General features: G+C 54.2%; 1 protein-coding gene across 3 annotated transcripts in view; it reads left to right on the top strand.

Moving 5' to 3' along the window:
• ANXA11 (annexin A11) overlaps positions 1–16,333 on the top strand; it is a 44,772-nt gene extending 28,439 nt beyond the window's left edge. For all 3 annotated transcript variants that reach the window (XM_025918076.2, XM_025918074.2, XM_025918077.2), the window contains 13 exons: positions 79–191; positions 1,110–1,502; positions 2,819–2,906; positions 3,118–3,212; positions 3,923–4,036; positions 5,765–5,855; positions 6,227–6,306; positions 6,443–6,499; positions 8,807–8,900; positions 12,098–12,193; positions 13,156–13,214; positions 13,380–13,502; positions 15,494–16,333. In XM_025918076.2, the coding sequence (XP_025773861.1) occupies positions 79–191; positions 1,110–1,502; positions 2,819–2,906; positions 3,118–3,212; positions 3,923–4,036; positions 5,765–5,855; positions 6,227–6,306; positions 6,443–6,499; positions 8,807–8,900; positions 12,098–12,193; positions 13,156–13,214; positions 13,380–13,502; positions 15,494–15,553 (1,463 nt within the window). In that variant the 3' untranslated portion in view covers positions 15,554–16,333. The remainder of the gene's footprint in view (positions 1–78; positions 192–1,109; positions 1,503–2,818; positions 2,907–3,117; positions 3,213–3,922; positions 4,037–5,764; positions 5,856–6,226; positions 6,307–6,442; positions 6,500–8,806; positions 8,901–12,097; positions 12,194–13,155; positions 13,215–13,379; positions 13,503–15,493) is intronic.
• Positions 16,334–21,502: the final 5,169 nt, after the last annotated feature.

Below are 21,502 nucleotides of genomic sequence, written 5' to 3' on the forward strand. Positions count from 1 at the left end.
ACCCCTGAGAGCTTGATGCTTTGCCTTTCCCTGTTGGGGGTGCCAGCAGGGTGCTAAAGGGCTCAGTGTTGCTTTCAGGTGGCGGTGCCTGGGGAGGTGCTGGCTACCCCCCGCCCAACATGCCCCCCATCGGGCTGGATAACATGGCCAACTACGCAGGGCAGTTCAACCAGGACTACCTCTCGGGAATGGTGAGTCCAGCCCTCCTGCTGGGGCTGCCCCTGGGGGCCACACCTGCATGGCCAGAGGGACAAGGACTGCTGGCTTTGGTGGCTTCAGAGGTGTCTGTGTGTGTGCGTACCTGTGGGCAGGCACTGAGTCCGGAACTGCATCTGAGAACGAAGGGTTTCCGTGAGGCCTCCCTCCGGTTCACCGTCCCTGTGCATCTTGATTTTACCATCCGTGAAATGAGGGGAAGGGGAATGTGTTGGGCCGCATGGTCTCTCAAGTCCCTTTCCGCTCTGAACTGGGTGGGGGTGGTGCCTTCATAGAATATGTATTGTGCACCTCTTTTTTTTTCTTTAAAGTTTATTTTGGGAGAGAGTGGGGGAGGGGCAGAGAGAGAACCCCAAGCGGGCTGCACACGCTGTCAGTGTGTGGGGCTTCAACCATGAGATCATGACCTGAGCCAAAATCCAAGAGTCTGATGCTTAACCGGTTGAGCCTCCCAGGCGCCCCCAGACATGCTCCTTTTATTGTTACTTGGCTTGTAAAATAATACATTTTATAATCTAAAAACAACTGCTGGCACAGTGTAAACAATGCAGTCACCTGTGCCGGGCTTGTTCTAGACGCCGGGGGTACATGAATACAACAAACAGAAACCTCAACCCTGAAGTACGAACCTACTGGGAAGACAGTCGCCATAAGTAAACTGTGTGTTTTTAGAGCAAATATGGGTGCCTTGGGCATGACGGCAGATGAGAGGTCAGGAGTGCAGATAGGGGGCCGGGGGACAGTAGTTGCAAGCCGGGTGGTCGGGTTGGGCCTCGCTAAGAAATCGCTGGTGCTCGGACTCTGAGCTCAGGGCAGGGAAGGACAGATGCACGGGTGTGGCCGTGCTCCTCAGGGACGGCCATTGATCTTAGGCTTGCTTTGTGGACTTTCAGGCATCCAACATGTCCGGGACATTTGGAGGAGCCAACGTGCCAAATCTGTACCCTGGGGCCCCCGGGGGTGGTTACCCTCCCATCCCCCCTGGGGGTTTCGGGCAGCCCCCGTCTGCCCAGCAGCCTGTTCCTCCATATGGAATGTATCCGCCCCCTGGAGGAAACGCGCCCTCTGGGATGCCTTCATATCCGCCCTACCCAGGGGCCCCTGTGCCAGGCCAGCCCATGCCGCCCCCTGGACAGCAGCCCCCAGGGCCCTACCCTGGACAGCCGCCAATGACCTACCCCGGGCAGCCGCCGATGCCGCCTCCTGGGCAGCAGCAGCAGCCAGTGCCAAGCTACCCAGGATACCTGGGGTCTGGGACCGTCACCCCTGCCGTGCCTCCAGCCCAGGTGAGTGCCCGCCCTGCACTGCCCTTTGCCCAGGCCTGGGCCCCAAAGGCCCGCGACATGTGGCATAGTGTCTTCCACCGGCAAGGCCAGGGAGGGCGCAGGGGCCAGATAAGGGCTCGGTCCTCCACCCATAGCATCTTGTTTTAACAGGGTGTTGCGTTCTCTCAAACCCCCCACCCCTGGTTTGTGCTCTGAAAAGACCTGAGGGAGCCGGCCTGTTTCTCCCAGTTCGGTTAGATGTTCCATGTGCGAGTTGGATCTGAATGTCCTGGGGTTCTCGTCGCTCCTTTGTCATTTACTGCCCGGGCTCTGTGTTTTGTACCAGCTGCCAGGCCGCTGGCCTCAAGGCTTTGTGCCCAACAGCGCTTAGCCTTTAGTCCCCTGAGGTGCCTCTCAGGCTGGGTTTAGAGGATTCTTAAAACCTCCCTTGGCGAGGGAAGGGTGTTGGCGGTTCCTTCGGGACTGCTCTGGGCTCATTTTGGAGAGCATTTCATGTTTGCAGGGCCTAGAATTCATTGTCATGGTTACGTGGCCAAACCAACCAAGCATAGTGCTGGACTACTATTTTTAGACTGAGGGTCTCTGTCTTCCCTGCCCCCACAATCCCCTACTCCCGCCCTACTCTCTGTCCTCCCTGTGCCTTCCCCCTCGTCCCTTCTCGGAGCTTCTCTCCTTAACTCTGTTAAAACCGGCGTTGTACTGGCCACAGGAGGTAGTCCACCAAGAGACCATTTAGGCAGGAAAATTTGCTTGCCGGGAGTACAGCTGTTAGCATGAGGAAGAAGTCCGGCAGGCGGGTCACAGAGCCTGGAAATCAGCGCTAGCCCAGGAGGTGGCGGGGCTGGGTGTACCATCGCGAAGCCTGGGCACCTGCATTTCTGGGGGGGTAAACCTTTTTCTCATTTGCACAGAGGTGCCGTGCTGCACGGACCACCCAGACCCTGTCAGGAAGACCCGAATATATGCTCACGTGCACTGTGGCAGTGAGTTATCAAGAAGAGGCCAGTGGCCCCTGCTCCCGGGCCCCCCACCCTTCATCGGGAACCCAGGCCCAGTCCTGCAGAACCTGGGCAGAGGGCAGATTTTCAGCATCAGGACTCAGCTAGAGCGGGGCTCCTAGCCGCAGGAGCCAGGCAGAAAGCTCAGTACCAGAACACGAGGACACGAAATGATCGCCATAGGCCCCCTCAATTATTGGTCGCAGGCTCCTTCGGGTACCCCAACTTGTGGTGGTCAGGGCACTTCCAGAGTCTGGGCTGGGGAAGTCTTGCGTTTCGGAGACACGCCATCTTACCTAAGTCCGTTTGTCCGAGCAGTTTGGAAACCGAGGCACCATCACAGATGCTCCCGGCTTTGACCCCTTGCGAGATGCTGAGGTTCTGCGGAAGGCTATGAAAGGCTTCGGTGAGAAACCCCCGGTGGCCGACATCCTCACGGCCCCCTGGCTCGCCGGGCCCCCTGCGGGGTTGCCGGGAAGAGGGAACCCGGTCCCAGTGGTGGCGGGAGAGGAGGAGGACACGGGAGTGCGGTTGGGACGTCCAGGAGAATTGGAGGGCCCAGGCCAGGGTGGCCCCACGACCGCAGCCCTGCCCACACCTACCTCTTCTTCCCCTAGGGACTGACGAGCAGGCCATCATCGACTGCCTGGGGAGTCGCTCCAACAAGCAGCGGCAGCAGATCCTCCTGTCCTTCAAGACCGCTTATGGGAAGGTGAGGGGGACTGCGGGGCAGAGGGAGGCCTGCTCCCCGCCGGACTGAGGCGTGTCCTCCAGCACAGCCCTACTCACCCTTGCTTTTCCTTGGTGCCAAGCGAGTCTAGATCTCCTGGATGGGCAGTAAGGCCCATTAGGGCGCTTCCTGCTGCCCGCCCAGTGGTGGCCTCTCGGCTCATGGCATTTTCTAGAGCGGAAGGATACTCTGAGGGGGAAATCTCAAAGGCCAGAGGGTGAGGCTTGATGAGAGGCGCCTGGAGATCCGGGTTCTAGCCCTGGCTCTGCCATGACTCACAGAGACTGCGGACAAGTCATTGCCCTTCCGCTCCCACCTGGCCTGTTTTCCCTCCTGGAGACCCAGGCTGCTAGTCCCTGCCCTCATCACGACCGCCCCAGGAGGTGTAGCTGACAGACGAGCTTTGAAGGAAAAGGCGTTCAGCTCTGAACAAATGCAGTGGGACATGCTTTGAACTTCTGGGCTTTCGAATCTTAGGTAAACACTGGCTGAATTGAACAGGCTGGTGTCCTAGCCCTGTGCTTCTGCAGCTTGACTGTGCCTGGGTCCCCTGGGAAGCTGGCTCACGTGGAGGCCCCGGCTCCGCAGGTCTGGGCTGGCTGAGATTTGGCTTCTCTGACGCAGATGCCGCTGGTCCCCAGACCTGTGGATTCTCAAGATCGGTCTGTTTGTTTGTTTGAATATTCGACCAGGATTTGATCAAAGATCTGAAATCTGAACTGTCAGGAAACTTCGAGAGGACAATCTTGGCTCTAATGAAGACCCCGGTCCTCTTTGACGTTTATGAGATCAAGGATGCCATCAAGGTATGTACGTGTGCATGTTCACGTGTGTGTCCGCTTGCACGCATGGACGTGCAAAGGCCAGGCCTTTCCCTGGCCTGCATGGTGTGGCTTAACCCGTTCATTAGCCGCTGTTGTGAGTGTGGCTCCTGGACCCTCTCAGGTTGGAGCCCAAGTTCTCGTGACTTCTCCGGGAGGCAGCACAGGTATCATTCATCATCGGGGAGCATCCGGGTCTCTCCATCTGAAAAGCATGGTGGCAGCTGGGTTGTAGAGGAAGCTGGTGACACCGTGATAGGAAGAGGGATGTGAGGCCCTGGGTGGTGCCATCCTTATTCATTTAGGACTCTGTTATTAGCAGAGGGCAGGGACCCAGGCAGGATTTCTCTGGTCTTTGCTGCTTCCTGAGTGTCCCCTTCTTTCTTCATCTGCTGGGGCAGAGGACCCCTGTTGACCCCACTCCATTTACCTATGAGGTTCAGCCACAGAAGAGACAAGCTGTCCCTCGGTCCAAATTTCACATAGAGTCAGATTCTGACTGACCTAGTTAGGGTTAATATCTGCCCCCAGTCCAGTGGATGGGGAGGAGGCGGCTCCCACAGAAGGAGGAAACCCTTGTGAATTGAACAGGGGCTCCAGAAGGAATCCATCATTTTTCAGAGGGCCTGATAGGCAGAAAGACTTTTCCTGCCCCCAAGAGGAGAGGCAGAGAATTCAGGACGGAGCCCGGAGGGAGAGAGGACCCTGCCGAAATCCTCAGACATGCCCGCTTCTAGAGACGTGTCGGGAGGCAGTTGAGGATGGCAGCCCAGACCTCAGCCCAGCCCCTGCCCCCCAGCCAGCCGCGTGAGGTGGAGGCAATTGTTGAGTATAGGAAACAACACAGATTTGGGGTCGTCTGTCCTTGACAAGCTATGTGTCTTTGAGCATCTGTAAAACGGGAATGTGGATGTTCTTTCTTGTGGCGTGTGGTGAGGGCCGGGCATGGTAGTTGACCGAAGCTCTTTGTAAGCTCTAAGTAATCTAACAGCAGTGGTAATCATGAAAATAGCTAACCCTGTGGTGTACTTCCCGTGACTGGCACGTTCTAAGTGCTTTACACGCGTAGCTCATTTAATCCCCATGACTTCCCAGGAGTTAGGTGTTAGCGTTGTTCCCATTTGATGCGCGAGGAACCTGAGGCCCAGAGAGGTTAAGGAAGGTGCCCATGGTCACACAGCTAATAAGCAGCAGACCAAGATTCAAGCCAGCCTAGGAGCCAGGATGCTGACCGTGTCCTCAGCTCTCTCCCTGTCCCTGGCGTGGTTGGTCATCTCTCTCACCCTCGTTGCTGCCTCTTCTAGATGTCTTTAGATTCTCCATAGTCGAGTCTGGGACTCACATTTGTCCACACGTCTGCTCTTGCTTTATACCCGTTTTTCAGTTGTTTTCTCGTCTCGTTCATTGGCCGAACTTGGAATAAAAACAGATCTGGGTCCGCATCTCAACCCCCCATTCACCGTGTGGCCTTGGAGAAGTCACTACACCTCTCCGATGCTCAGTTTCCTGGTGGTGCAGTGGGGTGGCCCTTCATGTGATCTGTGCTCCATCACCCTGTCGCTGTCACTACGTGGTACTTTTCTGGGCCTGGGGCCTCAGCAGCCAAGCAGGGGCGTGTGGCTGTGTTGGCGGCCGCTGCTTCTGAGGCTCCTTCCCTGGATGCTGGTGAGGGAGCGGTGACATGCCTGTGGTTTGTGTTGTCTGCCACCTCAGGGGGCTGGCACCGACGAAGCCTGTCTGATCGAGATCTTTGCTTCCCGCAACAACGAGCACATCCGGGAATTAAGCAGAGCCTACAAAACAGGTTAGGCTGGCACCCGCCCTCCGCACACTCCTGTGCTCTCTGGGCCCCGGCCACACCCTTTCCCATGGCCTCTTAAACTTTCCTGGCCTTCTTATCGCCTCATCTTCTGCCTCCCCCAACCCATGGGGCTTTGATCCAAGACCCGCCCCTGCCTGCTGTTCACGGGGCAGGTGACTGAGGTAAGGGAGGGATGAGGGGGAGAACTTCTTGGGTGTGGTCTGGGCCAGGCCAGGTGGGCCTGGAGGTCACAGCCCCTGGGTCCCTGAAGGGCCGTGTAGACACCTCTCTCCTCGCACCCGCGCCCTTCTCCTGCCAGTGCCGGCTGGCGACTGCGGCTGCAGGGGGGGGCCTTCTCTGTGTCTCCCTTTCAGAATTCAAAAAGACCCTGGAGGAGGCCATCCGAAGCGACACGTCAGGGCACTTCCAGCGGCTCCTCATCTCTCTGTCTCAGGTACCTTTCCCGCGACAGAGCTCGGGGCTCAGAGCGGAGCGGGGTGGACCTGTGAGCAGCAAGGAGAGGGCTCGGGGACGGAGCAGGGACACAACCGCAGGGTGGAGACTTGACCACACGTCCTGCTTCCTTTCAGGGAAACCGGGATGAAAGCACCAGTGTGGACATGTCGCTCGTCCAGAGAGACGCCCAGGTGGGTGTGCTGGCCAGGGCCCCTCCTGGGCTTCCTGCGTCGGGGTGTGCCCCTCCCACTTTATTTCTTTTTGTTTTTGAGTTTATTTATTTTGAGAGAGAGAGAACACACAGGAGGGACAGGCGGGGAGGGGGGCGGGGGAGATAGGGAATCCCAAGCAGGCTCCGCACTCAGCACAGAGCCCGAAGCGGGGATTGTACTCACGAACCGTGAGATCATGACTGAGCAGAAACCAAGAGCCAGGTGCTTAACCGACTGAGCCACACAGGCGCCCTCCCCTTCCCCCCACTTTTTTGCTGCTGGAGGGAGGAGCTCTGGGATGGGCAGATGGGCTCTGCTGCTTATCAGCCGTGTGACCTTGAGCGACTCCGGGCTTGGGCTCCAGCCGCCTCCCTATCTTTATCCCTCCCCCTCTACCCGCCCCCCCTTCCTGATCCCTTCTCAGAGCCAACCCGAGAGATAGTAAGTATTGCAAGAGTTGGTAGGTTAGTTATGGGTGCAGGATGTCATGTGACCTGGTCCTCTTCCTGTGTTTGGTTGCATATATCATTATGTTTGCAAACGGGCAGACTTTACACTTGCCTCATAATGCTTCTGAAGGTCTGAGCCTAGGAGCCAGCTGTCACATTCGTTGTGCAGCCTGAGAATTCTGCCCTTTTCCCCAGCCTGGTATGATTGCGGACAAAAGGCGAAGGTCTCTCGCTGCGCCTCTTTGTCCAGGCGTTGAGTGCCTCTCTAGGGGAGTTTGGGTTTCCCCCTAATGAGCTCAGACCACAGCAGTGCTGGCTGGAGAGACAGAGCTGGCTTCGCCTCTCCCCTTTCATCACTCCTGCCACCCCCAGCCCGGCACCCACCAGGAGCTGCCAGTGGTCACCTCACCTCTGCTGTCTGCCAGATTGAAGGCGATCTCTGTGGAGGGCCCGCTTTTAAGGGCTAGACGGCAGCTGCTCGTCTGCTCTGGCCCATTTCCTTCCACATAGGGAAACTGAACCTCAAAAAGGTTGAGCCTTGTGCCCAGAGAAACCAGGAGGCAGAGACCGGATAAGGGCCCAAACTCCTGGCTTGTTCCCTGTGCCCAGACAGCATCCCAGATGCCCTCCTGCAGGGCCTACCCTAACATTTCCTTGGCTTGCGACATCCGTTCCCATTTCTGGACATAGGGCTGGGCACCCCCAAGCTCCCAGGCTCTGGCTCTTATCCCAGTGGGAATTTTCCTATTCCTGTTTTCTTGTTTCCTAGATAGTCCATTCCCTAGCTGAGGCAGAAGTTGCCTCCGTTTCTTGGTTCTGTGCCTGCTTTTCTGTCTTCTTAGTTGTAGACCTGCTCCTGCCTCACCTTGACCCATGGGATCTCCAGGCCCCTGGTGGCTGCCCTCCTCTCCTGGCTCTCGGTGCCTTTAGGTCCAAGAGCCACTACCTGGGGCCTAGAGGGCACCTTCGGGCCATCTGGTACTGGGGTTGCAAGTTGGCAAATATTTTGGGCTCAAACTTTCAAGGATTTAACAGGCAAGTGCAAATTCTGCCCGTTTGCAAACATCATGGTACCCGCAGTGAAACGCAGGGAAAGCACCTACACCTATCACATGAAATCCCACATCCACGGTTGGAGTCTATCAGTTGTCATAATATTTATTGTTTTGTGTGTTCCCCCTTATAGATAGGGAAACTGCTTATAAAGACTGGGAAATTTTACATAGAAATCTGGATTTCTGGCGGCCCTGAGCCTAGCTTCTCTATTAAAGTGCACAGCAGGTGCTGAGAAGCGATCGCCCCTCCCCGTGGTTGGCCTCAGTCCCCGCCACCCCCTGGCCTGACAACTGGCCCGTTTCTCTCATTTCAATTACCCAGCTGACCCCTTTGGGCTTTCAAGTTTGTGACCCTGGATCTAATCTGACCTTCACACTTTAAAGATGAGGAAGTGAGGCTCTGAGCGGGCCGGTGGCCTGCCTAGAGTCCCGCGGCAAGTTGGTAGCCCAGCCCTCATTCTGTTTTGCCCCTGTCTGTGCTGCTACTCCCTTGCTTGGGTTAAAGCTGTTCCTTGCCTGTCCTGGCCCCAGTCGGCCTCGGTTCTCCTGGTCCAGGGTGTCCCATCCCTGTGCCCCGCCCCTCCCACTACCCTGCCTCAGAATCCTCTCTGTTGCCAGCGAGAGGATGTGTGAATGGTGTCTAGTTCCACACGGTGAAGGGAGCACGGCCAGGGCGTGCTCCCATTTCTTTCCCCTCTGGGCCTGCAGGGCCGTCCTAGGTGGCCTGGGCCTGGTCTCTGGGGTGAGGCCTGCGTTGCCTGGCCATTTTCCCATCTGTCTAGGAGCTGTATGCAGCTGGGGAGAACCGCCTGGGGACAGATGAATCCAAGTTCAACGCAATTCTGTGCTCCCGGAGCCGGGCCCACCTGGTGGCAGGTAAGGCAGTCCCAGGCCTCCCTGGGGCCAGATAGATAAGAGCAGACAAGATATGACGGGGAGACAGCTTGCAGGAACACTGGGCAATCCTACTCTGCGTGGAGCTTTACTCCACCTTAAAGGAGCCCCCTGGTGGTGATTTAAAAGATCTTATTGGTGGGTTTCCCGAGTTTCTGCGTGCATCTGGTTCTGGAGGAAAGCAAAGGAAGAGGTGAGAGGAATGGCAGCCTCCTGTGGGCTGGTGTCTTTCTACACCAGAACGTGGAAATTAGAATTCAGACAGCCCTCAAGAGCACCTGTTCCAAGTTATCCAGCGCCTGCATAAAAACATAAGCAGAACAATCGTACATTGTACAAAAGTAGCATTTATTTACTCCTTCCCTCAGCACTTATAAGCCAAGCTCCTGCCATGTGCCAGGCCAAGGAGGAGGTGTGGGGAAGCGGTAGGGAACAGCACCATGGAATCTCTGCTGTCCTGAGCCTCGCATTCTGGCAGTAAACAAAAACGAAATAAAGTCTGTGCCAGATGGCAAATCCTTTAGAAATGAACAATAAAGTTGGAAACGGGGATAGAAAATGGTACAGGGGTCAGGGATGGTGCTTGGGGTGGTCCTTGCTGAGGTAATGACGTTTGAGTTAAAAGCATGACAGAGTAAGGGCGCCTGGGTGGCTCAGTCAGTTGAGCGAATGACTCTTGGTTTCGACTCAGGTCATGATCTCACGGTTCAGTTGATGGGTTCAAGCCCCACATCAGGCTCTGCGCTGACATTGTGAAGCCTACTTGAAATTCTTTCTGTCTCTCTGCCTCTTCCCCACTTGTGCCGTCTCCCTCTCTCTCTCTCTCTCTCTCAAAATAAATAAAGCTTGTTTAAAAAATGAAAACATGACAGAGTTGCAGGCGCAAAGGCCCTGAGCAGGGGGGCACCCAGCAAAGGGGGTCATTGAGGCTGGGACGGGTGGCATGAGTGAGAGCCAGAGGAGACGAGATCAGAGTGGTGGACAGCCCTGGGGACAACTGCACGGACTTAGGTTTCCATCCTGAATAAAGCCAGAGGGCCCGAGGGCTCAGAGTGGAGGAGGGAGGTGATTTAACTTAGATTTTGCGTGTTCACTGGCTGTTGTGTCGTCAAGGGTGGAGGGTTCAGTGGCAGAGCAGCTAGGAGGCTGGTGGCCCAGACCGGGTGGCAGGGGCGGGGAGGGGCAGATTCTGGCCCTGTTTGCTGACGCTTGGACGTGGGGTGTGAGAGAAGCAAAGCATGGAGGGTGGCTGGAGGAGGAGCAGAGTGCCTGCCTCTCCCCCGAGATCGGGAAGCTGTGGGTGGAACAGGCTTTAGGAGGGAAAGAAGTCGGGAGCCTCTGTCCAGAGATTCCAGGTGGACCACTGGGTTTAGGATTCTGGAGGTCAGGAGACGCCTACACTCCAGACGGAAGCTTGGGAGCTCTGAGTGGGTCATCGGTGCTTGAGGCTTTGGGACCGCAAGAGGTTCCCTCTGGAGGGGATCTGGAGAGAAACCAGCGGAGGACAGGGCCATGGCCATCACAGCTGGCTGTGAAGGAACACCCAGGGGAGGGGAGTCCTGGAGGCCAGCTGTGTCGGAAAGGCTAGTATGTGAGGCGGTGAGGACTGGGAATGACAGCCACACTCAGCGGCACGGTGGGAGCCCGAGTGAAAACGCAGGCACCCGTTCTGTACGTGCCCTAGGCTGTACTGCATTCAGCAGGTGCTGGTGTTCTCCCCTTGGTACAGATGGGGGAGAAGCCACGGGGCGGTGCGGGGCCGGTGGGAAGTTAGGCCACCCAGCCGGTCACGTGGCAGAGCTCAGGTCTGAACTTGGGCCCTGGCTCCAGAGCACTTCTTAATCCCTCCACTATGCTGTCACGGCGCATGAGGGAACAGATTTCCATCTTGGTCTTTATTTATTTCAATGCGTATAGAATACATAAGTAGTACATCAAACCCGTGGTTTCAAAAATATTATTACTTAGGGGAAAAAGAGGAGCTGATCTGAAGAAAATAGGAAGTAACGAAGACCAATACACGACACAGAGGGGCAAATGCCCAAAGGTTAGGGAGCAGTGATAGAAAGGGAGACCCGGGCAGGGGAAGCGAGGATTAATCTCCGGGGGCAGAGCCAGAGTTAGGACTTAAGTCGCTACTGTGCCATCTGCCTCTCTAGGAACCTAGGGTCCTGTTCCCGTGGGTTCTTGGCCTGTCCTAGTGCAGGCTGTGTGGGCCGGATAGGAGTTAGCACATATAGTCCTCCTGGAAACGGGAAAGGATTTGGGAAGAGAGCAAACATTCTGCTGGTGTGTGTGGAGGGGTCCTGGGTGGGGTAGTAAGGTGTGATTGGGAAAGCAGTCTGGTGAGGGGATCACATGAGCAGGCGGGAGTTGGGGGCACACATCTCGTGGGGTGAAGACCCTGCCCAACTCGAGAGCTGGGGGGGCACGGTCAGTGGGGCCACGTGGGGTGCTGCAGGCAGAGGGGAGAAGGTGGGCTCTGGCGAGGCGGGGTGGCCTCCTTACCGTGTGTGTCCTGTGTCAGTTTGATCCAGATGCCACAACAGACTACCACAGACCGAGTGACTTAAACAACAGGTAGTTACTTTCCCACCGTTCTGGAGGCTGGAAGTCCAAGATCAGGGTGTCAGCCTCGGAGGCCTCTCCTTGGCTTGCAGATGGCCAGCTTCTTGGAATGTTCTAAAACGATCTTTTCTCTGTGTGGACGTCCCTGGTGTTTCCTCGTGTGTCCAAATCTCTTCTTATAAGGACCCCAGTCAGATCGGATTAGGGCCCACACTAAGGGCCTCAATTTTTTTTTTTTTAATTCTGTTTTAATGTTTATTGATTTTTGAGAGAGAGAGAGTGCACTCTTGACAGAGTGCAAGCTGGGGAGGGGCAGAAAGAGAGGGAGACACAGAATCCGAAGCAGGCGCCAGGCTCCGAGCTTCAGCACAGAGCCCGATGTAGGGCTCGAACTCATGAATCAGGAGATCATGACCTGAGCCGAAGTCGGACGCTTAACCGACTGAGCCACCCAGGCGCCCCGGTAAGGGCCTCATTTAACTCAATCACCTCTCTAAAGTCTGCATTGCAAATACAGTTACGTTCTGAGGCGCACCGGCGGTTAGGACTCCACCATGTGGATTTCGGGGGACAGAATTCAGTCCATAACTTGTTCCCTCTCTTTCTGCTAGTTTTCAACGAGTATCAGCGGATGACGGGTCGAGACATTGAGAAGAGCATCTGCCGGGAGATGTCCGGGGACCTGGAGCAGGGCATGCTGGCCGTGGGTCAGTGTCTTGGGGTCGCCGGCACTGTCGGTTTCAGGGTGCTCGCCGCTCTCTGCTTGAGGGGTAGCTAGCGAACCACGTGATCCAAGATGCTGAATCCTGGGCCTCCTTGGTGGGAAATGAGACCGCTCCCTGCTCACTGCCGCACCGCCCCTCCTGCTGCCCCCGAGGTGCCTTGTTTGTGTCTCGGGCGCAGCTCCGGGGAAGGGAGCCGCGGTGCGCGGGCACTCGCGGGAGGGCAGCCAGCTCCTCTCCCTGAGGAAGATGACTCACATCCTGCCAAGTTCCCTCTAAAAATACATCCCTGCAGGCAGTTGTCAGATGTTGGTGATGGAAACACGTGGAAAGATTTTTACTTGCAACAGCAAAACAGGCCCTTGCTAAGGAAAGCTGGCTTAGCTCCCGGAACAGTGCGGGGCCGTGCCCTTCAGGACAGGGCCGGGTGGGCTCACTTCTGCCCACCGTCAGGGCTTGGGCCCCAGCTGCATAGCCCTCGTGACCTCCCTGTACCCTGTGGGGACATAGCAGTCTGCCTATCTTTGGCTCCTCGTTTCCTGGCGTGTCCTCTCTGATGTAAGGATCGTGGCCTGAGGTCTCTAAGGAGACAGTCATTCCACTCAGCCGTCCTTTCTCCGTGAGGGTCCCAGTCCCAAGGCTGCCCCTCGCACTGGAGCAGGAATGCGGTTCCCCGTCACCAGCCATGCTTCTTCCCTACATGGCTCCTTTCACCACATGGGTTGCCAGGAAGGAGGCTGAGGTTGGTTTTTAGGCCCTGCGTGATTCTATCCCAAAGAGCCGGAGCCAAGATCACAGATAATTGAGCCTGGAGGAGAAATGGGGAGAGGAAGGTGGATGCAGTGACGGGCATCACGTGCGGCCTCCTGGAAGGACAGTCGCTCTCTCTGAGGCCCCTCGGACTGAGAGTTTTCTGCAGATTGAGTTATGCTGTTTCTCTCTTCTAGTGAAATGTCTCAAGAATACCCCAGCCTTCTTTGCTGAAAGGCTCAACAAGGCCATGAGGGTATGTGCCTCCCACATGCAGGGGTCTGGGTGGGGGAGTTTCAGCCCCTCCCATGACTGGGGCCCGAGGAGAGCCACCCCTCAGCTAAGAGGACAGAGGTTCCACAGCGGGAGCGTGGGACAGTAAGGATGCCCACTGCTCACGCCCTTGGTGGACTCTTTCCAGGGAGCGGGGACGAAGGACCGGACCCTGATTCGCATCATGGTGTCTCGCAGTGAGATCGACCTCCTGGACATCAGAATGGAGTATAAGCGGCTGTACGGCAAGTCGCTGTACCACGACATTGCGGTAAGGGCCCTCTGGGGGATGGATGCTTGTGGACCTCCCTGGTCACCCGCATTGTTCCTATACCTCCCTGCTCAGAACTCTGGCCTCCGCTGTGCACGGGCATCTTGCCTGTGGGCTGCGTACTTGGCCCTCTTCAGCTTCTGCTTCTTTGTCGGGTTGCCCCCAGACTGTTGTAAGCTCCCGAGGGCAGGCTGGGCCTTGACCTTGCATGGCGCCCGTCCCTATCTCCCCAGCCTCCAGCACACCTGCTGCTCAGTAAGTGGAAAGTGGAGGAGCGCAAACACTGGTGTGTGAGAAAACGCAGGGCCTCCCCACCTGGGTACTTGGTCACCCTGTGACCCTGACCCGTCAGTGAGGACTCCCATCCCGAGGCTCCCTGGAGCTCAGCCCACTGACAAGTACTTCCTTCACCCAGCCTCATGGCAGGGGCAGCATAAGAAGGCACTTGAGAACAGGGCCCTGGGGTCACAGCCATTCCACTCAGCCGTCCTTTATCCATGAGGGTCCCGGTCCCGAGGGTGCCCCTTGCCCTGGGGCAGGAACGCGGTTCCTCGTCAGACTGGAGTCCAGCCCAGCTCTTCCACTTGCTAACTGTGTGACCTCAAGCAGGTTCCTCACCCTCCTTGAACCCCAGTTCCATCATCCCCAAGATGGGGATAATTATAGTTCCCCCCAGGAGTTCGGGGAGCCTTGATTGAGACAGCCCCTATAAAGCACGTCATGACATGTGACATGTCTAAGAAACGCTAGCTACTCTTATCACCGTGTTCCAGGGCTGGTCTGACAAAATGCATTCCTGTTGGGGGGGGGGGGGGCGGTCTGACCATTAAATTCTGAACTCACATGAGCCTTGAAAGCAAAGTCACCACAACCAGGTTCTGATTTCACACTCCCTCAAATTTGATGTTGGGCCTGTGGCGGAGAACAGCTAATCTCCATTTCCTGGCTATAAAAATGATGATGTTGATAGCAGAGGATTAGTAATTATTCACAGAGTGGGTCTTGTGTGCCCGTGGGCTACTGGAAGATGCCATAGGCCTCACCCCTGAGGAAAGAAACGGTAGAAGGAAATGATGAGAAGTTAGCTAAGTGAAGGGCACCTGGCTGGCTCAGTCAGTAGAGCATGCGACTCTTGATCTTAGGGTCGTGAGTTCAAGCCCCATCTGGGGCATAGAACTTACTTAAAAAATAAATTAGTTTAAAATAAATAAAATTATTTAAAATAAATCAATAAAACTTTTTTTTAAAAAAAAAAAGGAAGTTAGCTAACTGTGTTCTGCATATTTTCTTAATTTCTTTCTTTAATATTTATTTTTGAGAGAGAGAGAGAGAGAGCACACATGCGAGTGAGGGAGGGTAGATAGAGGGGCGGGGACAGAGGATCCAGAGCGGGTTCTGAGCTGACAGCAGAGAACCTGATGTGGGGCTCGAGCTCACGAACTGTGAGATCATAACCTGAGCTTATAACCGTGAGATCATAACCTGAGTTGTTGGGCGCTTAACGGACTAAGCCACCCAGGCGCCCCTGAGCTGGGATGCCCGAATGATAGCAGCGGACGCTCCTGCCACAGGAGATTACTCTTCCAGAGCACAGTTAGTGCCACATCAGGGGCAGTCTCAATTTAGCACGATGACACTGCACTGGGGAGAGACCACCACGAGTTAGCTCAGAGTTAGGGGCTTGGGGGGAGCTTTTTATAATTTTTGTGTATTTATTTTTCAAATTACGACTTTGATCACTGGGGTGAGTGCAGCTCAGTTTTTTTCAGCGGGGGTTTGGGGAAGCCGAACCGCACCACACTGGGTTTGGGTCGCCAGTGACGCAGAGTACGAGTGAGCCGCTCCCGCCGCGGGACCCACGTGATGGGGAATTTCCCCCGTGGGGCCTGCCTCTCTGTAAAAGCGCTCAGGGCAGAAGAAAATCAGAAGATAGGAGGTCGAAACTGGGCCACGGCTCCCTCAGCTGATGTTTTCCTTGTTTCTGTGATCAGGGAGACACTTCGGGGGATTACCAGAAGATTCTGCTGAAGATCTGTGGCGGCAACGACTGAGCTGTGACTGGTGGCTCCCTTCTGTCCACCTGCGGGCAACAGCGATGCCAGGAAAAGGTCAAAAGAATGTCCATCTGTTTCTAACAAATCCACAGAGTAGCCCCCCAGGTGCCCCAGTGCCACCCGTCCGTCCGCAGAGCCTTGGCCCATCCTCCGCCACCTCTCCTGCTCCGTATATCATGCTCGAGCTGAAGGACCTGGGTCCCTCCCTCCCTCAGGGTGCCTTCCCCTCCCCAGCCCTCAACGGCCGCTTGCTGCTGAAGTACGTGTTTTATTTCTCGACTCATGCAGTCATCCCCTTTTGCTTGTGGCTGAGACTCTTGGCTTCATATTAGTCCTGTAATTTTTCATTTTTATTTGGAGGCATCTTTTTTTATAATAGTCCCTGCCAGACAGATGCATACAGGTCTGTGCTGCGTGCACATTTCGGGTCAGAGAGGCTGGCTGGGGAGCACCGTGTCCTCGGTAAGGAGTAAAAGGGAAGACCTTTGACAGTAATCTTTGCATCTGGTGAGAATGTGTCATCAGCTTTGTCATTGCCAAACCCACTCCTTAGAGTTTTCTTAGAAAAGGAAAAAAAAAAAAAAAAAGAAGAAGAAGAAGAAAAAGGCCAGAAACTCATCTGTTCCTTCTTCTGTGCGAAGCCATGAGGACGCGGCCAGCTCCCTGCCAGTGACAGGGCTTCGTGTAAATTACGTGAATGTGCCTTAAACCTGGATGTCAATAGCCAAAAACTTTCTAAATTAAAGTCAGCCAGCTCTGGAACATTTTGGAAATGTTTTCCCTGGTGCCAGCTTGTTTTCTCCTGCCTCCCGATTCTGCCTGCAGCTCTGGGTTTCGGCCTTAATAGCCAGTGCAAGTGTATATGACTTTAAGTAGAAACATGCTCAGGAAATCCTGAGCGTGGGTAATTTATGGAGCCCCAGCTTGTAAGGAACGAGAAGGGAGGTTCCCGACATCCGTGCTCAGGACCCAGCTGCTGAAGTGATGTGTGGAGTTTGGTCAAATACGGGTGTGGTGTAGTGCACTGAGGACAAGGTAGAAGAGTGTGGTCCTTCATCCGGGTCCTGAGGAAGAAACACAGGCAAGAGGGTGTGTGTGGGACTCCTGGGGCAGTCCTCACGGCCAGGCGCCGGAGAGGAGGGTGGGGACAACCCAGAGAGGCACAAGACTGGCGCCTCCCTTCAGGGACCCTTTGGTCTGAGAGGTGCTTGTGGCTGTGGTCCTGGTGGGCCTTTGGCCCCTTGGTCAGTAGTGTTAGAGGGTGAGTCTAGAAGGGTCACAGTTTCTAGACATCATTGTTCTCTCCAGAAGCCTGGAGCTTGCCTTGCCAGGGGTCTCCACTCACTCCCTTTCTGACCTCTGTTGGAATTTAGAAAGGAGAGAATTCAGGGACTGAGGTGGGAGATCAAGCCAGCTGGGCCCTGGCAGGGTCCAGGGAGGCCTTGTCCCTGGAGTAGATGTCTGCCTGGGAATACCACCCGACCCCTCAGTCTCCCCTGGACGTAGAAGAGAGGAGAGGACGGCCCAAGGGGCATGGGGCAGCCATGAGCTAGATCCCAGCCTGTTCCCCCTAGACCCACTCCCCAGCCAGAGAAGTCCCTGTGGGCCCTGGAATATTGATTTTAGGTCCTGCTCTTCACTCCTTTCCCCCTGTTTCCATGCCCGTGGCCTCTTGAACAAGGCCCAGCATGCCCGGTGCAGGTGCTGCCCCCCTAGGGCAGGCCCCTTGCCCTCGGGTGCCAGGGGGGCCCTGCCTGGTGGGATGGACTGATTGGCCCGACACGACTGTGAACTCAGGCTGACCCCTGCGGCCTCCTGAGCCCTGCCAGGGCCTGCATCCAGCCCCCTCCAAGGTGACGGTAAGTGTCCCGTGACATTACTTTGCCCTGTTGTCTGCACCAAAGGTTGTAGCCTGGTGCCCAGCAGGCAGTACCTGACTGTACACGCATTTACTTTGGTCCCCAAAGCGTCTTTTCAGACATTCGAATTTATTGCCAACATTGAGGTATTGAGAGGTTTTACGTTTTGTAAAAATACACAATGCTGGCTTCCCTGGAAAAACCCAGCTCTGGCAACCCTGCAGACCAGGAGCTGCTGGAGCCAGGCTGCAGCTGCCCCCTTGGAGCACAGCGCTCTCTGTTTTGCCACCAGCCCCACCACACCCCACTGCATGTTACCTGTTTGGCCCCTGTAGGTGTCGGAGTTTGAGACCCCTGGTACACACACTTGGGGACCACCTGCCTTCATCCTGGTCTTGGTTTCTCTCTACCTTCCTGTCCCTCAGGCTGCCCTCTTGGTCACACCCGTGGAACCCAACCCATAATAAGGCTGGAGGACTGCATGACCTCCTCAGTGAGCTCACTTGAGGGGCAAAGGCATTTACTGCCTTCCAAGGTCGACAGGAGGTTATTAACTGCGTTGATTATGCCCAGGACAAAGAAGACGGGGAGGGAGACATTCAACCTTACAGGCCATCTTTCTGGGAGAGGGCTACCCTGGGTCTTTTTCTGCCCCCGGGAAATGGTGGTCGAGGCCAGTTCATTGCCACGCATCTAATGTCACTTCCAGAAGAGCTACCAGAGGGTGAGATACCCGGTGAATTTCAGCCCTGAGTGAATTCTCTGCAGCTGTGGGGCATCGGAAGGAACACGGTTGGGGGCAGGAGCACGGCGAGGGCGAGGCAAGGGGGTCACTTGTTTTGGGTACACAATTGAAGAAATCCTCCCTGCTGTATATTAGGCTGAATAAAGGAGCTTACTTTGCGGGTGGAGAAATGGTCCTAAAGTGGTGGTTCTCAAACCCCAGCGCGTATGAGGATTATCTGAGGCGCTTGTCAAAATGCAGGTCCCTGGGCCCCAACCTCACAGATCTGAGCAGGCCTGGGGCCAAGAAACCGCTCCTGCCTCCTGCTTGCCTTGTCATTCTGATGCTGATCTAAACGTTCCTGAGCTGAGACAGAACTTCTGAGCCTGGAGGTGTTGGGTCACACACAGGGCAGGTGAGCTCGAGGAAGGCTGTGTTTGGAGTTCAGTCAGGTGATGGAAGATGGGGCAAGAGGGATCTGCAGGTTGGCCCTCTACAGATGCCCACGGGCGGTGACCGCTGGGTGACCGTGCTGTGTCCTTCCTCTTGCTTTGGCAAAGGGTTACAGCTCTAGCTTAAGACTCGGCCCCTTATTTCTGCTGCCGGTTCCTCCCTGCCCTGGCTGATGGAAGTGGAGTCAGACCTGGAAACAAGAAACCAAGCTAAATCATCACCAAGGTCTTCACCGGGCAGATAACAGCTTAAATTTTCACCCCATCAAACCTGAAAGCTCTCTCTGGCCATGTTGCTCAGTCTTCTGCCTGGCCCCTTACAGGGACCCTCTCCATAAAAGATTCAATCACTGAAGCCCTCAGCTTTACAAGGGGCTCTTACCCTCAGCCCCCATTCCCTGGAAAGCTAGCCTTGGCCCAACACAGGTGTCCACTCTGAACCTCGTTCCTTCTAACAGTTAGAGTTGGACATCCTGAAGCAGAAAGAGTACCATTCTGGGAGTCAAGTATCTTGTCCCGATCTCAGATCAGCCGCTGATTTGCTCTATGATCCTAGAAAAGTCATGTGTCCCTGCTTTGGGCCTTTGTTGTGCCTTTGTAAAATGAAAGACTAGATCAGAGTTTCTTAAACTTCAATGTAGTCAGCAAAAATGGTGGAGTAGGGGCCTCTGGGAGTGTCCCTCCCCCACAAAAGCAACAAATAAGGTGATGAGTACAGTCAGAATCAACTTTATTCAAACTCTGGAAACTAAATGAAAGTCTGCAGCAACCAAATGCTTGAGAAAAAAGGCTCTGTTAAGAGGGTTTTGTTGCGTGTTCACTTACCCCGGCCCTGTCCCCCACAACCCCCTAGCTCAGCAGCAGCCTCAGAAACAATATCCCACGGTCCTTGTAAGTTCTTAGCACTGGAGGGAACAGAATGGATCTTGTTGTCCTCAAGATCTATGGATATTTTGATCCATCTGGTTGCTCCCTGAAAGCAACCGGCTCAAATGACTTGCTTTTATTTCACCTAATTTGGTGGAGGTGGGTGGGAGGGGGGGAGGCGGCAACCCTGGGGGACATTTGAAGGCAAATGTATTAGCCACTGATGCCTGGAGGAAGGGGTAACAGTAGGGGCAAATAGGAGACAAATTGAAGAGTTTGGGGAAGAAAGGCTGGGCATGAAATACTTTGGGGGATAACGGTTTCCAAGAGCACCACGAGTCCCTGGCAATCTGGAAGGGCACGCACATGCCCAGCGCTGAACGCATGCCTAGCAAAGACTCGAGAAGGCTCTCGGCGCTCACCTCTGGCTGATCTTAAGGCTCTGCACAAGCAGGAAGTAAAGGCTTAGGTCGAGTCCTAGACCACTTGGCCGAGTGTCAGAAGCCCCAACACACACAGAACACATCTGCAAAGACTGGGAGATTTGGGGATGGGGGTTGGGGAGTTGGTTCCAGGAGTTTAAGGAAATGTGTCGAATCACGAGTGACCACTAAGCTCACTGAATTCAGAGACTTCAATGGTGACACCTAACAAAGAATATAAACGTCAAAAAATCAGTTCAGAAAACTCGCTAAACAACTAATACAGCAGGCGGCAACGATAACTCTTGGGGAAGGGGAAGACTCTGATTTCCAGAGTTGTTACATTATAATGTTCAAAATGCCCAATTTTCAACAAAAATTATGAGGCATGCAAAACAAGAAAGCAGGAGCCGTACGCAGGAAACCCAGAAAATCTGTGAATAGAAACTGAGGAAAACCCAGAAATTGGACTTCCCAAACAAAGACTTTAAATCGACTGTCTTTAAAAATGCCAACTTCTATTTGGTTCCCTTTTGTAATTTCCTAACAGAAATAAAATCTATATTAGAATAGAAGAGCGAGAAAATTTCTGTTACTACAAAAAAAGAACCAAGTAGAAAGTCTAGAGTTGAAAAGTACAGTAAAAGCGAAAAACTCACTTAGAGGGGTTTAAGAAGAAGTTTGAGAAGGCAGAAAGCATCAACAAACTTCAAGATAAGCCACTTGAGCTTTCCCAGTCTGAGGAGCAAAATGAAAAGAGAATGAAGAAAAGTTAACAGAACCTAAGAGACCTGTGAGACACCATCAAGCGTAGCAACATGCATGTAATGGGAGTCAGCGGAGAGAGAAAGCAGAAATATCTGCAGAAACAGTGGCTGAGAACTGACCAAATTTGATGGAACAAGTTAATCTACCCATCTCGGAAGCTCGACGTACTATAAGCAAGATACACAAAATGATCCACATCGAGACACGTAACTAGACACGAGAGACAAGGAATCCTGAGAGCAACAGAGAACCCAACTTGTCACATACAAGAGATCACCAGTACGATTAACATCTGACTTCTTGTCAGAAGCTGTGCAGGACGGAAGGTTGTGGGACGACCTATTCAGTGTGCTGAAAGAAAAAATAATGTCAACCCAGAATCCTATATCTGGCAAAATATTCTTTAAAGATGAAGGAGACGTTAAGACGTTCCTGGATAAAGAAAAACGGAGATGGTTTGCTGCTAGTAGACCTGCCCTATAAGAAACACTAAAAGTCCTTCAAGCTGAGATGAAAGACAGCAGGCAGTAACCCAAATCCACTTGAGGGAAACAAAAGACGTTGGCAAAGGCGACTACTTAGGTAAACATAAACATTACTATTATGTTTTTTGGTTTGTAGCTTTTTTTTTTTTCTACATGATTTAAAGACAGTGACACCAATCAAGAAATATAACTCTGTTGATGGGCACAAAATGCATAAAGATGTAATTTGTGACAACAACAACATGAAGGTGGTGGAGCTATGTCGGAGCAGTTTTTATATACTGTTGAAACTTGGTGTTAATTCAAAATGGTTGTTACAAATTAAGATGTTAATCCCTGGAAATAACTAAAACATAGGAAAAGAACTGA

The sequence above is a fragment of the Puma concolor genome, chromosome D2 (assembly GCF_028749965.1).
Source record: "Puma concolor isolate L17-30 chromosome D2, mPumCon1.1.hap2, whole genome shotgun sequence".
Lineage (NCBI taxonomy): Eukaryota > Metazoa > Chordata > Mammalia > Carnivora > Felidae > Puma > Puma concolor.